This window comes from Amphiura filiformis, chromosome 2, assembly GCF_039555335.1.
Source record: "Amphiura filiformis chromosome 2, Afil_fr2py, whole genome shotgun sequence".
NCBI lineage: Eukaryota > Metazoa > Echinodermata > Ophiuroidea > Amphilepidida > Amphiuridae > Amphiura > Amphiura filiformis.
In genome coordinates this window covers 63,100,773-63,117,813 of record NC_092629.1, presented here as the reverse complement: position 1 = coordinate 63,117,813, position 17,041 = coordinate 63,100,773, and the positions used below count along the sequence as shown (strand labels likewise).

General features: G+C 37.3%; 2 protein-coding genes across 2 annotated transcripts in view; one reads left to right on the top strand and one right to left on the bottom strand.

Annotated features, from left to right (window-relative positions):
* LOC140142035 (uncharacterized) overlaps nucleotides 1-17,041 on the bottom strand; it is a 142,224-nt gene that overhangs the window by 42,720 nt on the left and 82,463 nt on the right.
* On the top strand, nucleotides 7,120-14,433 carry LOC140171772 (uncharacterized). The gene is made up of 6 exons (XM_072195102.1): nucleotides 7,120-7,261; nucleotides 11,252-11,502; nucleotides 12,280-12,442; nucleotides 12,473-12,498; nucleotides 13,848-13,909; nucleotides 14,215-14,433. The coding sequence occupies exons 1-6, from the start codon at nucleotides 7,130-7,132 to the stop codon at nucleotides 14,400-14,402; spliced, it is 822 nt and encodes a 273-aa protein (XP_072051203.1). The 5' UTR covers nucleotides 7,120-7,129; the 3' UTR covers nucleotides 14,403-14,433.

Sequence of the window (17,041 nt, the reverse complement as noted above, 5' to 3'; positions counted from 1 at the left end):
AAAATTACGGTGCTATTCTACTTTTCAACAATAATTCATACTGGCAGGCTACACCAATAAGTGTATTAGTGCAGATTGATATTTTTCGGGATACTTTTCCACAGGAGGAAGCACATGGCAAAAACTATTGCCGCGGGTGCCATTTTGGAAGGTCACGTGAAGTGTCAAATGATTTTTTGACGTCAAATACTCACTGTATTTCATATCTTATGCTTGTCGTATATTTCCTTTCTATTATCGATAGTTAGTTTCAATTTCGACATTACTATATCAACAAGACATTCCCTTATCAAATTAAAAGACTTTCTTGCAGAAACAAATCACTGTGGCCTGATGGGATCATAGTAGTTGACCCACTTCCGCCCGGTCTAACCTTGCTTGGGGGCGCTTTTTACTATCTTCAACAGGTTCGATTCGCTAAACTTACGACACCTTTATGTGGTGACCTTAATCACATGGGCTGAGTAAGAGTTGATGTGAATTATTCATAACCGATCGATACCTTGCCTCACTTTGTTGAGAGCAAGCCAACAAAAATTGCCATAGGTTTGCGTGGCTAAACAAAAGCCGTGAATTTAGTGTCACCCCCCTGCCCAAACTTAGGGACGCACCATTAGATATTATCGGGGGGGCTAGGGAGTTTGGGTCAGGCAGAAATTTTTTTTTGCCGCCGAAGGCGCGAATTTTTTTTTTTTTTTCGCTGCCTTTGGAGGCAAAATTTGTATTTTTCAATTTTAATGTATACCTTTATACAGAACTGGGTAGGGGAAATTTTTTTTTTTGCTCATCAATGAGGCAAATTTTTTTTTACCAGTGAGGCAAAATTTTTTTTTTTTTACTCATCAGTGAGGCAAAATTTTTTTTCTTCAAAAAACTCCCTAGCCCCCCGATAATATCTAATGGTGCATCCCTTACAGTCCTTATTTGCTGAGGACTTAAAATAAAGAAATTGTAAAAAGTTGCCCAATTGGGCTGAAAATGTGTAAAAAGTGAAAGTCCAAGTCACAAGCTTTAATTGAATGTAGGTTGCACTGTCGTAGCACTTAAAATAAAGAAATTGTAACAAGTCCCCTCCCAGGGGAGTCGTCTCTCTTACTCTCCATAGGTTGCTGTTGTCAGTATCTCTTACTCACAGTGAGGCTATGCAATATGATTAGGGGGACACTATTCCAGAGGGAGTATGTAAATTATATTGAACAGCCATTTCAGAGGGAGTATGTAAATTATACGGAACAGCCTTTTTTGGGGCCATTTCAGAGGGAGTATGTAAATTAAATGGAACAGCCAATGGGTATGTAATTTAACTGGAACAGCCTCAACGCTTCATGCTGGTATTTCCAATTATAATATAATACGATCTGTCTGTTTAGTCCTACGTGTGTGTGTGGGGGGGGGGGGTGGGTGTGGGGGTGTTAGTAACAATATAATTCTCAGGTGCTATCTGTGTACATATTCTGAGCCCGGAAGCTGCTTTCTTTGATGAGAAACGGCCCGCCCTTTGTTTTAACATTTGGGGCCCTGGGGGCCCATAATATTTTACTTATGAGGCCCATGTACATAATTATGTTGAAGTATAATTCTCTAGTGCTATCAGTAGACTCAAGCTGGCCACTGTACCTACTTTATTTACTGAGTAACGGCCGGCCTTATGTTTTAGCGTTTGGGGCCCTGGGGCCAATATTATGTGACATAATGGGGCTCATATGTACATATAACAATGTAATTCTTAGGTGCAATCTGTGTACAAACTCTGAGCCATAAAGCTGCTTTATATGATGCGAAACGGCCGGCCCTTTGTTTTAACATTTGGGGCCCTGGGGCCCAATATATATGACTTATGGGGCTCATGTACATATGTTAAAGTATGATTCTCAAGTGCTATCAGTAGACTCAAGCTGGGCATTGTAGCTGCTTTATTTACTGAGTAATGGCCGGCCCTATGTTTTAGCGTTTTGGGCCCTGTGGCCCATATTATGTGACATATGGGGGTTATATATAGGCTACATATGACAATATAATACTAAAAGACCTATCTGTGTACCAAATCTGAACCCTGTAGCTACTTTATTTGCTGAGAAACGGCCGGCCCTTTGTTTTAACATTAGGGCCCCTGGGGCCCCCAGCCTGGTACATCTGGGGCCAAAATGGGCAAAAGGCACATCTACAACTTAGGGCCCATACATATGCCACATATGAGCCCTAGTGATCTTGTACTTTTAGAGCTAGGCTTGTCAATCTGTTGCACCATATTTTAACATTTGGGCCCTGGGGCCCATAATATATAACATATGGGGCTTTTGTATATTTGTAAATATAGAGTACCCCTAGGGCTATCAGTGTACCAACTCAGGGCCCCGAGGCTGCTTCATTTGATGAGAAATGGTGTGCTTTGTATTTTCACATTTGGGCCCCTGGGGCCCGTGACCTTTGACCTCTGGGGCCAAGATGGGCAAAAGGCACTTCTACGGGGTATGGCCCATAAGTGTACCACATATGGGCCCTGGGGCCCTTGTAGTTTTAGCGCTAGCCTTGACAGAATGATGTGTTTGATGGAAGGAAAAGGAGGAGGAGGAGGAGAACTAGAAGGCTATATATTTGTACACAAATACGGCTATACCCGCATGTTATCGGTGTACCCAAACTTACAGTCCTTATTTGCTGAGGCCTTAAAATGAAAGAAATTGTATGTGTAAAAAGTGAAAGTCCAAGTCACAAGCTTTAATTGAATGTAGGTTGCACTGTCGTAGCACTTAAAATAAATATATTGTAAAAAGTTCCCAGTCCCAGGGGAGTCGTCTCTCTTATTCTCCATAGGGTGCTGTTGTCAGTCTCTCTTACTCACAGTGAGGCTATGCAATATGATTCAGGGGAAACTATTCCAGAGGGAGTATGTAAATTAAATGGAACAGCCATTTCAGCGGGAGTATGTAAATTAAACGGAACAGCCTTTTTTGGGGCCATTTCAGAGGGAGTATGTAAATTAAATGGAACAGCCAATGGGTATGTAATTTAACTGGAACAGCCTTAACGCTTCACGCTGGTATTTCCAATTATGATATAATACGATCTGTCTGTTTAGTCCTACGTGTGTGTGGTGGATGGGTGTGTGGGTGTTAGTAACAATAAAATTCTCAGGTGCTATCTGTGTACAAAGCTGCTTTCTTTGATGAGAAACGGCCCGCCCTTTGTTTTAACATTTGGGGCCATGGGGCCCATAATATTTGACTTATGAGGCCCATGTACATAATTATGTTGAAGTATAATTCTCTAGTGCTATCAGTAGACTCAAGCTGGTCACTGTAGCTACTTTATTTACTGAGTAACGGCCGGCCCTATGTTTTAGCGCTTGGGGCCATGGGGCCAATATTATGTGATATATGGGGCTCATATGTACATATAACAATGGTATTCTCAGGTGTAATCTGTGTACAAACTCTGAGCCATAAAGCTGGTTTATATGATGAGAAACGGCCGGCCATTTGTTTTAACATTTGGGGCCCTGGGGCCCAATATATATATGACTTATGGGGCTCATGTACATATGTTAAAGTATGATTCTCAAGTGCTATCAGTAGACTCAAGCTGGGCATTGTAGCTGCTTTATTTACTGAGTAACGGCCGGCCCTATGTTTTAGCGTTTGGGGCCCTGGGGCCCATATTATGTGATATATGGGGCTCATATGTACATATAACAATGTTATTCTCAGGTGTAATCTGTGTACAAACTCTGAGCCATAAAGTTGGTTTATATGATTAGAAACGGCCGGCCATTTGTTTTAACATTTGGGGCCCTGGGGCCCAATATATATATGACTTATGGGGCGCATGTACATATGTTAAAGTATGATTCTCAAGTGCTATCTGAAAACTCAAGCTGGGCATTGTAGCTGCTTTATTTACTGAGTAACGGCTGGCCCTATGTTTTAGCGTTTGGGGCCCTGGGGCCCATATTATGTGACATATGGGGTTATATATACATATGACAATATAATACTAAAAGACCTATCTGTGTACAAAATCTGAACCATGTAGCTACTTTATTTGCTGAGAAACGGCTGGCCCTTTGTTTTAACATTAGGGCCCCTGGGGCCCCCAGCCTTGTACATCTGGGGCCAAAATGGGCAAAAGGCACATCTACAACTTAGGGCCCATACATATGCCACATATGAGCCCTAATGATCTTATACTTTTAGAGCTAGGCTTGTCAATCTGTTGCACCATATTTTAACATTTGGGCCCCTGGGGCCCATAATATATAACATATGGGGGCTCTTGAATATTTGTAAATATAGAGTACCCCAAGGGCTATCAGTGTACCAACTCAGGGCCCTGAGGCTGCTTCATTTGATGAGAAATGGCGTGCTTTGTATTTTCACATTTGGGCCCCTGGGGCCCGTGACCTTTGACCTCTGGGGCCAAGATGGGCAAAAGGCACTTCTACGGGGTAGGGCCCATAAGTGTCCCACATATGGGTCCCAGGGCCTTCGTAGTTTTAGCGCTAGCCTTGACAGAATGATGTGTTTGATGGAGAAGGAGAAGGAGATGAAACCACAGGATGGCACTAGAAGGCTATATATTTGTACACAAATACGGCTATACCCGCATGTTATCGGTGTACCCAAACTTACAGTCCTTTTTTGCTGAGGACTTAAAATAAAGAAATTGTATGTGTACAAAGTGAAAGTCCAAGTCACAAGCTTTAATTGAATGTAGGTTGCACTGTCGTAGCACTTAAAATAAAGAAATTGTAAAAAGTCCCCTCCCAGGGGAGTCGTCTCTCTTACTCTCCATAGGTTGCTGTTGTCAGTCTCTCTTACTCAGGTAGTATGTAAATTAAATGGAACAGCCATTTCAGAGGGAGTATGTAAATTAAACGGAACAGCCTTTTTGGGGCCATTTCAGAGGGAGTATGTAAATTAAATGGAACAGCCAATGGGTATGTAATTTAACTGGAACAGCCTTAACGCTTCACGCTGGTATTTCCAGTTATGATATAATAGGATCTGTATGTTTAATCCTACGTGTGTGGGGTGGAGGGGTGCGTGCGTGGGTGTTAGTAACAATATAATTCTCAGGTGCTATCTGTGTACAAATTGCTGAGGACTTAAAATATAGAAATTGTAAAAAGTCGCCCAATTGGGTGGAAAATGTGTAAAATTGAAAGTCCAAGTCACAAGCTTTAATTTAATGCAGGTTGCACTCTCGTAGCACTTAAAGAGCTTGTAAAAAGTCCCCTGCCAGGGGAGTTGTCTCTCCATAGATTGCTGTTATCAGTCTTATTCACAGTGAGGCTATGCAATATGATTAGGGGAAAACTATTCCAGAGGGAGTATATAAATTAAATGGAACAGCCATTTTAGAGGGAGTATGTAAATTAAACGGAACAGCCTATTTTGGGACCATTTCAGAGGGAGTATGTAAATTAAATAGAACAGCCAATGGGTATGTAATTTAACTGGAACAGCCTTAACGCTTCACGCTGGTATTTCCAATTATTATATTAATAATTATAATACGGATATGTCTGTTTAGTCCTACGTGTGTACGGTGCACGCCCGTTTGGGCGCCAATAAAAGGCGATAATAAAGTTTTGCCAGTTCGTGTGTTGTTTATTTGTTTACTCCAATTATGACCTTTGACCGCACACCGCGAAGTTTGACCTACTTTCCTTCGTCAAATTTCTGAATTGAATGGCCCATGTACACCCCAAACAAAGGCAGAAATTGAGAAAAATAAAAGAGCAAATGCAAATTTGAGTCCCTATTATTGTTTCTTATGTATGTCTGTCTCTAATTTGTGTATACAGAAATCGTGTTCTTTTTATACGAAATCAGAAATTTAATCAGAATACGTGCAGTGAAAGTGTACTGTTTCAATGCCGATCGCCGAGTTTCCGAAGCACGAAAATAGGAGTATAATTTTAAAGATTTAACACTGAAAACCAGTTTCCCGCACTTATCCCTTTTAAAGTTACTCAAATAACACTCCAATCTATCAAAAAATGTAATAAAAGTAAACAGGCCACTTCTCTTTTCTGAAAAAACTGCCATGATTTCCGACCAAATTTCATGTATCGCGAATGTACACAATGCATAGAAGCAGCGTATACCGCGGTATACAGCGGTACGACTGCACAAAACATGGCTGATTTCACCGGCTGCTGTGCGCTCTGATACTCGCTCACGAATTCGGTTATTTTGGCAGTTTTTTCTTCAACATGGATTTTGAATATCACCAGGAAGCCCTGGATAAATTGTGTAGAACATGTGGGGAACGCTTACTAAAAAAAGGAGAAGCACCGACAGGGTACAAGAAGCCAAATCTTAAATTCCTGTACCCCAAAGAGGTAGATGTGATCTGGGGTGTTAACATTTGGCAGGATGATCCTGATATTCACCCTAAGAAAATCTGTCATAGATGCCAGAGGATCATCAGACATTATCATGAGGGTAAAGAACGGCCTAGGACATCACAAATTTCCTGGGTTAAACACTCAAGATGGGGTCAATCGTGTTCAACATGTAACATGTACAAGCATCAAGGGCGAGGAGGCCAGCAAAAGAAAACGGCACCGTCATGCAAGTCGAAACAACCAGAAGCTTCATCAGAGCTACCATTCCGCTAGGATCAACAAACATATTTCAGCACCTTCAACTGGCATCCACCAATTCATCTCCTACATTACCGACCTGCAAATTCTACATCATTCAAACACTGAAAACTTGTTTGTCTGTGCTATTTGTTTGTCCATGATCTCGCCTGGTGTAACAACTTCATGTGATCATAATTTTTGCTCGTCCTGTCTGTCCCATTATTTTCAGTTTCATGAATCGCCTCTTCTGTACCTTGTCCGGTTTGTTTACAGTCAGTCCATTATTGTGATGTCAAGTCCAGCCCTCATATGTTAAATGTTTTGATACCTAATTTACTGGTATCATGTTGTCAATGCGGAGAAGTAGGCGTCTTTCGCCAAATGGCTGGGCACAAATGTGCTGCAAAACAGACAATAATAACATGTCCCTGCAGCTCTTGCACACAAACATCACCAGACCAACATGTACAGCAGACTGCCAGTGCCAATTCACAATCACACGTTCAAAGCCCCATCAAAATGGCTTGTACTATCTTAATGGAAGCAGCAAAACAGCATGACAAACAGGCAAACATACCTGAACAGATTGAAAAGGTGACTGACAGATGGACCTGGCTGAAGCTAAAGAAAGATCAAAACAAAATGGCTTTCATCAAAACAGCAGGGATGGTACGTTTTTCTTCTTTACTTTTTAAAACTTTATTATAACAGATTCGCTCCATTAAGAGCCCATGCCCCATTAAGCGCCCACCTAATATGTTTGTTAAGCTCCCAAAATCACCAGCACATGACTATGCACATTTTTGTACATATACCTGGACCAAGGAAGAATTAAAAAAATTTTAGGGCTCAACCTATATCGCATTTTCCTACTGATCTGATCAAAAAGAAAATAAAAACAATTTTTTTGGCGACTTTTAATTTGGAGAACCACTGGACCTACATGTACATGTATTCTGAAGTGCCCAGTTAATTAAAAAAAAAATTGGAAAAAAATTACGAAAAAATTACAGTTTGCTATTCTGGCATTTATAATATGTAACGGTACCGTACTGATGCGAGTATAGTCCCATCCCATTTTTGGGTGAACATTTTTGAAAATTGGGGGTGGGACTATACTCTAATTTCAAAGAATTTTTTTTTTTTTAAGTCATTTATTTTATCGGCTTTGTGGAGTGTCCCTGGACCTACAATGTAGACCTAAATGCTAGGATCATTTATGGTTGATTAAAAAAAAAAAAATTGTAGGCCTATTTTTTTTTTTTTTTTTTTTAAGTCATTTATTTTTCGGCTTTGTGGAGTGTCCTGGACCTAGACCTAAATGCTAGGATCATTCATGGTTGATTTAAAAAAAAAAATGTAGGCCTATTTTTTTTTTTTAAGTCATTTATTTTTTCGGCTTTGTAGAAAGTACATAAACAAAAAAATAAAAAATAGAATAATTAATAATTGATAAAAAAAAAAAAAAAATTGTAGGCCTATTTTTTTTTTTTTTTTTTTTTTTTTTAAGTCATTTATTTTTTCGGCTTTGTCCCTGGACGTAGACCTTTTTTTTTTCATTTTTTTTTTTAAAAAATTAAAAAAATTTTTTCTATTTTTTTTTTTTTTTTTTTTTTAAGTCATTTATTTTTTCGCTTTGTGGAGTGTCCCTGGACCTAGACCTATTTGCTATGATCATTCTTGGTTGATTTAAAAAAAAAAAAAAATTGTAGGCCTATTTTTTTTTTTTTTAATGCATTGAATTTGTATGCATTTTCAAATCATTAATAGAGTATGCATGAGTACAATTTTTATTTTTTTTTGTAAATCAACCATGAATGATCCTAGCATTTAGGTCTAGGTCCAGGGACACTCCAAAGCCGAAAAAATAAATGACTTAAAAAAAAAAATTAAAAAAAAAAATAGGCCTACATGAATGATCCTAGCATTTAGGTCTACATGTAGGTCCAGGAACACTCCACAAAGCCGAAAAAATAAATGACTTAAAAAAAAAAATTAAAAAAAATTTGGGGGTGGGACTTAACTCGAAGGTGGGACTATACTGCATCAATACCGCACGGTAGATGCTAGGATCATTCATGGTTGTAAAAAATTTAAAAAATTTTAGGCCTATTTTTATTTTTTTAAGTCATTTATTTTTTCGGCTTTGTGGAGTGTCCCTGGACCTAGACCTAAATGCTAGGATCATTCATGGTTGATAAAAAAAAAAAAAAATTGTAGGCCTATTTTTTTTTTTTTTTTTTTTTTTTTTTAAGTCATTTATTTTTTCGGCTTTGTCCCTGGACCTAGACCTAAATGCTAGGATCATTCATGGTTGATTTAAAAAATAAAAAAAAATTGTAGGCCTATTTTTTTTAATTTTTTTTTTTTAAGTCATTTATTTTTTCGGCTTTGTGGAGTGTCCCTGGACCTAGACCTAAATGCTAGGATCATTCATGGTTGATTTAAAAAAAAAAAAAATTGTAGGCCTATTTTTTTTTTTTTTAATGCATTGAATTTGTATGCATTTTCAAATCATTAATAGAGTATGCATGAGTACAATTTTTATTTTTTTTTTTTTTTTAACTATGAATGATCCTAGCATTTAGGTCTAGGTCCAGGGACACTCCAAAGCCGAAAAAATAAATGACTTAAAAAAAAAAAATAAAAAAATAGGCCTACATGAATGATCCTAGCATTTAGGTCTACATGTAGGTCCAGGAACACTCCACAAAGCCGAAAAAATAAATGACTTAAAAAAAAAAAAATTAAAAAAATTTGGGGTGGGACTTAACTCGAAGGTGGGACTATACTCGCATCAATACCGGTACGGTAGATGCTAGGATCATTCATGGTTGTAAAAAAATTTAAAAAAATTGTAGGCCTATTTTTTATTTTTTTTAAGTTCTATTTTTTTTTTTTTTTTTTAAGTCATTTATTTTTTCGGCTTTGTGGAGTGTCCCTGGACCTAGACCTAAATGCTAGGATCATTCATGGTTGATTTAAAAAAAAAATTGTAGGCCTATTTTTTTTAATTTTTAATGCATTGAATTTGTATGCATTTTCAAATCATTAATAGAGTATGCATGAGTACAATTTTATTTTTTTTGTAAATCAACCATGAATGATCCTAGCATTTAGGTCTAGGTCCAGGGACACTCCAAAGCCGAAAAAATAAATGACTTAAAAAAAAAAATTAAAAAATAGGCCTACATGAATGATCCTAGCATTTAGGTCTACATGTAGGTCCAGGAACACTCCACAAAGCCGAAAAAATAAATGACTTAAAAAAAAAAAAAAAAAAAAATTGGGGTGGGACTTAACTCGAAGGTGGGACTATACTCATCAATACCGTGCACGGTAGATGCTAGGATCATTCATGGTTGTAAAAAATTTAAAAAATTGTAGGCCTATTTTTTTTTTTTTTTTTAAGTCATTTATTTTTTCGGCTTTGTGGAGTGTTCCTGGACCTAGACCTAAATGCTAGGATCATTCATGGTTGATTTAAAAAAAAAAAAAAAATTGTAGGCCTATTTTATTTTTTTTTTTTTATTTAAGTCATTTATTTTTTCGGCTTTGTGGAGTGTCCCTGGACCTAGACCTAAATGCTAGGATCATTCATGGTTGATTTAAAATTGTAGGCCTATTTTTTTTTTTTTTTTTTTTTTTTTTTTAATGCATTGAATTTGTATGCATTTTCAAATCATTAATCGAGTATGACATGAGTACAATTTTTATTTTTTTTTGTAAATCAACCATGAATGATCCTAGCATTTAGGTCTAGGTCCAGGGACACTCCAAAGCCGAAAAAATAAATGACTTAAAAAAAAAATCGAAAATTTGGGGGTGGGACTTAACTCGAAGGTGGGACTATACTCAGCATCAATACCGGTACGGTAGATGAAGAGGTAAACATTAGTTTGTGGTTTGCTATTACTGTAAGCTTAATAATTTTTTCCTGTTTTTCAAATTACCTGTGAATGATCCTAGCACTTCAGGTCCAATGACCAGTTCTTTCTCTAAAGTCATCAAAACTGTTAAAAATTAATAAAATAAACTTTTTTTTTACTGATCCGGGCCGATATGATATCCGATCCGATAATCGGTAAAGCAAAAAAAAATAAATAAATAAATTTTAACTAAATAATAATAAATAAACAAATAAAGAGATGAAAATCAAAAACTCGACCAGCGGTTGACCGCCGGTTCCATCCGCTACCATCGTTAGAACAACAGAAACCGGACGGTCAACCGCCGGTCGAATTTTGATTTCATCCCTAAGTAAAAATATACATTTAAAATATAAAATAAATTGTTATAAATGTACCAAAACATGGTTTTGCAATGGAACACTGTAAACTGTGTGTAACATACCTGGTACGCTACCATACAAAAGCATGTGTTATAGGCCCTCAAGTTATTATAATGAAGAAAAGTATCAAACTTCAAAGCAAACATCTTTGAAACTACAACCACCCTATTTAGGCCTATGCACATGTACAATGTATTCAATGATTATCAATTGGTCTTTTTCAAACAGCACCAAATATAATACACTGTAAGTACCGGTACAATACAATGTACATGTACATGTAAGTCGGTAGATGCACATGTACAGCATACAAGTACTAAAGTAGTACACTGATATTTTTGTTTTTGAATTATCAATTTTTGTTACAGCCAGCCAAGATCCATCAGATCACCAATGCCCGTAAACCTTCAACAGAGATAACAAGAGCATATATCAAGCAAAGAACTGGGGAAATCAACAGCCTACGAAATATTATATCACTTGACCAGCCGCAGATTCATTTGCAGGAAGAAATCCAAACTTATGCCCTTCAGGCCAGCATCAAGTTGGACACTGATTCTGCTTTGGCTATGATGCGCCATGTGCGATTGACTTGGGAGCAGCTCCGGAAGTTAAGAAGGTAAAAAAAAAAAAAGGGAAAAGGCACTCAAGGCAGGAGTATGTTTTTTTTTGTTATAAATTATCATTATTTACTTTTAAAAATATGACCTTCAAAATTCCCCTCACTACCCTACAAATTTGCATACCCTTTCAAGTGCCCCAGACCCCCAGTGACTAGGATAATTTCTTGTGTGCAGTGACGGTACTACCGGGGAGTGGTAAGGCGGAATTCCCCAAAATATTTTTCCACCCACTTTTGAGGCAAAACCCTCAAATTACACCCTTTTCACTTTTCACCCTAAAATTCACTTTGTCCTCCAATGTCCACCCCCTACTGTAGGCCTATGTGTGCAGCCTCAGAAATACCAAGTGGTATTTCTCTCTCAGAAATCAGTAAGAACCATTCTGATGTGTGCACATGTTGGATTGTTGGTAATCCAAATGCAGGGAAAACAACACTACATTTTTCTACAATGTCTGCAGTCAAAATTACATGTACATGTATTGAACAGGTAAAAATTGCTGGTTTTGTGTATACATACATGTTACGCATTCAGCGGAAAAAAAATTAAAACCTGGTCTGACCAGTTTTTGTTTTTCATCAAATATCTAAAAATTATTTTCTTTTTTAAAGTTTTATGTTATCAATTGTTTAAAATAAACTAAACCTGTTGTCATAGTGAAGTGGCAGCTGGGGTGGGGACATGGACATAAATTTTGTCAAGCAGTTTTAATTTATTCTAAATTCTCCCTGCATACATGTACCGTATCAATTTTTTTCTTTATACATGTACAGGTATTTCAGCTCTGTCAATACCACTGTTGCCTCAGAAGAGTCTATGCGGATCAGAAGAAATCAGCTCTTGGGGGACAACATAGAAGGAAAGCTCGTCCCCTTAGTTTTTCCAGACACATCCGCCAAGGGTTCTAATGGCTTTGCGGTCAAGGAGACACCATTTGTCTCACGTTAAGGATTTACCAAAATGGTTTTGGATTTGCTGGACCGCCATAGCCAGTATGTAATTTTCTTTCTCTCTTTCACTCTGATACATGTATGACACCACATTTAGGTCCAAAAGAATGCTTGATTAGCGTAAGGGCCCATACAACAATGTTTTTTTTCCTTTCCGGAGTTGCCGCCTTTTTAGAACTAAAACATATTTTTGAATCTTTTGGATACAATGTAATGATACGGTACTGTTTCAAGAATGTCCCTGGTAATCACAACACTACTATGCCTTAATCCAGCCTTATAAGGCAAAAAAAAAATTGTTGTGTTGCCCTCAAGTGAGAAAATGGGAAAGTTGGGTAGGACGGTCGGATTTCTTTTTTTTTTTTTTTTAAACCTTCAGTTTTTAAAAATCCCCTCAAATATTAAATAATGCTTCTTCAATTAGGGAACATTTGTCAATTTTGACTTCAGGATACCTGTTAGACATCAATTAAAGACTAGTCTTTCAATAAAAACATTGATTTTTTGAACAAATCTGTAAAAATCATCATTCAAAAAAACAAAAAAAACAAAAAAATTGCGACCCAGATTTTTCAGGATTTAGGGGCGGGCGGTTGAGGGCAACACAACAATTTTTTTTTTGGCCTAATGTTAGAAACATAATTTGGTTTTATTTACAAAACTAACTCATGACAATAAAGTTCAGCTTGCTTTCAATAGCAATACCGGTATTCAAAATTACTGCTGCGCCCGAAATCATCTTATTACAATGACGCCATGGTTATTTGTGCTCAATTGTTGCCAACCTTCATTGTATACTGGGACGTCATTGCACTAGACAAGGAATTTTGAATATCGCATGTTGACAGACGGCTGTATATTAACTAGTTTATTTTTTTTTGTGGTCAATATGAGTTAGTTTCAAATAAAAACATGCGATTTGTGATTGGTATGTACATGTACATGTATGTACTGAAAAACAGGGTTGCTTTGGACAACACTCTTTGAATTTGTTTCTTTAAGGGTAGACGAGGTATTGTTGGTCGAAGCAACCTAAAAATCGATTTTCATTATCTAGTTTAATATATTATTGAAAATTAACACCTTGATGTTTGGCAAAAGTCCATTCTACAAATCGTATACTTTGCAAATTAACTTGCTTAATTTATTGTTGTTAAATGAGTTATGTACGCTTTTATAATAAGTGTTGTTGTTTCAGCCCTCTTTACAACGTAACTCAAGAACCGCAGCACCTATAAAAGTATATCTGTGATATTTCAATTCTTCTACACGCCGCTACTGAATTGAGCAATGCAGTTTTTGCCAAAGCTCACTACCATTCGTAAGATGATGTGAACTACCAAATCACAACAGTTTAAAATAATTAATAACCTTAATATTTTGATTTATAGAGCAAACACCTTAACGTGGCATGACGGGATGATCCCGGATGAGGAGATATGGATCAAGATAGGTGAGTTCCTATCTGTCAGGTGAAGTACATCCCAGAGAAGTATTAAAGTTCACTTCCCACAATGCACTTCTTCCATTTCACTTTCCTGTACTGTACTGATAATTTGTTAATTGCAACATGGGTCAAAAGAAGGACGATGAATGTTGAGCATGTACGGTACATGTACATCCAGCTTTTGCAAAAGAAGTTAATTTCTTGGGTCTTGGCTATCAGCCCTTTTTTGCAAGCCATTCTAGGTCACAGTACAATGAATTTCTTTTCATGATTTTAATCATTTCTTTTTTACATTTTAAAATTTGTTTCAGGAGGAGACAAGGGTGGAAAAATGATGAAGATGTTCTTTCAACTTGTCAATGTCTCAAACCCCAACTCAGAGGCAAATACACGGATGTTTTCTTGTTTTGAGGCGAAAGACTCGGTTATAAACATGGACCTAACCTTAGAAGGTTTCAATGAACAACTTGAAGCCCTAATGAACATGACTTGGCAGTAAGTACCAGTTTTAAGTTACTAGTTTTTATACATTTTTTTATACCATGTATTTTAGAATTGTGAATTGAAAACATCTTTCAATGAACCTAGAAACACATTTTGAATTCTGCAGTGACTGCCTTTTAAAATGAGGAGTGTTATTAATAGCTTCCCTGATTTGTTCAAGGAGAGCCGAGAGCTGTAGGAGAGTTATGTGAACTGTTTACCATTGAGTGAATCACAATTGAGGAGAGCTATCACGCTCCTAAATGAGACTTAAGGAGAGCGGTAGGGGAGCTATCTCACTCCCCTTAAAATGCAGTCCCTGATACCGGGGGTAAATTAAGTTTCATATTTAAAATTGTCTTTTTTCACCTTAATTTCAGAGGGAAAAAGATTCACTACTTTTCTTTGGTGATCTGGAACTCATTGACAAGATCTATGGTGTACTTGGATGTAATGGTGCGTGATTATGATTTTTGAATGTGAAAAAAAACCTATAGATTTTTGATGGAGCCAGACATTGTCCCCTGCTGCCGCAGTTGGATAGGCATCAAGGTTGAAGTTATGGTGGGCACCGTCAGGCGGCCACGCCTGGGACTGACGCCAGCCGCCTGAATAATGCATGTTGATCTGACTGCCACACATGGAATTATCAGAAATCGTACTCTGCATGAGCGGGCCATCAGAAGGTTTGTTGATTGACCTACATGAACACAATTTCTTGTTTTCTTTTGTTTTACAGCGGTCTACCCATGCCCATATTGTGAGACATCCTATGCCGATTTCCAATTAACCCTTCAGGACAGAGAGGCAGGACGGCTCCGAACACAGGCAAACATCAAAGAGAACTTTGAGCGGTATACCACAGAAGGAAATTTTGACAAGAGGAAATCAAAGAAAATCTCCAAGAGCATTGTTAGAGAGCCGATGCTCTGCATTGAGCCAGAGAATGTAAGTCGTACAGGGATACATCAAACTCAGAGCACCCAAAACAGCCGGGTTTACATGCATGTACACTAAAATCTCAGAAACAGAAAATCTGTGGGACCCGTTGAAGAGGGTGATTTTTTCAGGGTTTTTTTTTTCATCGCCATGTACACCATACAAAACAGGCCTAAAAAATTAGGGTAGGTTAGTGGTTTTTTTTAAACATTCACATTCTGTTAATTGTGTGTATTAGGCCTTAGAACATTTTTATCAATATTAATATTATTTTTTTTTTTTTCAAAAAATTTAGAAAAAAAAGTCCTATTGTCGTTGGGTTTCGCAAATCAAACAATTGCTTTAGGCCTTAGGCCAAAAAAAAAAGGTTTGTCTCAGCTCACGAGTGGTTTTTAAAAAAACAAATGCGAAATGCGATTTTTTTAATGTTATTTTGAGAAGAAAAGTCTGATTTTCGCCGAATTTTTCCGGAAAAAAATATAATTTTTTTTTTTTAAATAAAAAAAATGTCCGCATTTCTTTTTTGTAAAATTGCGCGATTTTACAAATGCGCGTGCAAGCTTTGAGACCAACCTTTTTTTTTTGCCTTATCAAAATTCATTTGCATACATTCTTATATTGAATTGCCTCAATTACTGTACAGGTGGTGGTTCCATCCTCCATGTATCCTTAGGGATATTCAAAAGATTGTATGACCTATTGGAGGAAGAATGCAACACCCTGGACAACACCATCTTCAACTACCAGGTTGAGTGTGAAGAAGAGGCCTCCCAAGATTCACAAGACTCTCAAGATCTAGTCGACAACAACTTCACACAAACCATCAGATCAGCCAAGAATCGACTTCATGCACTTAAAACCAGCATTCAGAAGAAGGAGGCTAAACTGGAAGACCTGGTAGAAGATCTCCCACTTCAGCTTTTAAAGCTAAGTCAGGTTGAGAATGACAAAGTTCCTACTGATGATGATGATGCACTTCAGGACATCATTGTTAAGCAACAATGCCTAAGGGAGCAGATTGCACAAATGGTAATTTATGACCAACACCAACATTTTTTTATCCAGACAAATTTGTAGGTCTGGCTGAGTTGGACCCAACAATTTGTGATTTTGGTTAAAACCATCCAAATTCATATCAAAAAATTGATGTTTTTAATTCATAACAAAAATACCAAATCTGGATCGGTTGGACCTGAACATTTTTCTGCCCTTCTGACCGTCAAATTCCTTTTTTTTTTTTTTTTTTTTTTTACAGCACTTGATTAACTGAAAATGGCTTTTGGATCTGGGCCGGTGTCATCGGGTCTGGACGACGCCTTACAGAAGCACCATATTCAAGACAGGCCTACCATGGAAAAACCTTCACAGGGAATCATGTGAAAAAGGCTTGTCAGGTAATTTTTTCTGAAATTGCACAAACATAGCACACACTGTTCTGTGCTCCTAACTAATTTTTTAAAACTAATAATTATAATGTAGACATGAATGTTGGACTACAATACAATGTACTTACACGTACTTACCTCTGCAGTCTGCACAGTTCTGTAACATCTCTTTGCTACAAGGATATATTCCAGTAGTTATATTCCAACCAAGTAATTTAAAGATCTCAGATCACAATGATCATGCACACACACAGGTGTTTTATTTTTCCATTATTTTAAATGGTAACATTTTTATTGCACATTTTCGATATGAAAGTGGTGATTCCATATT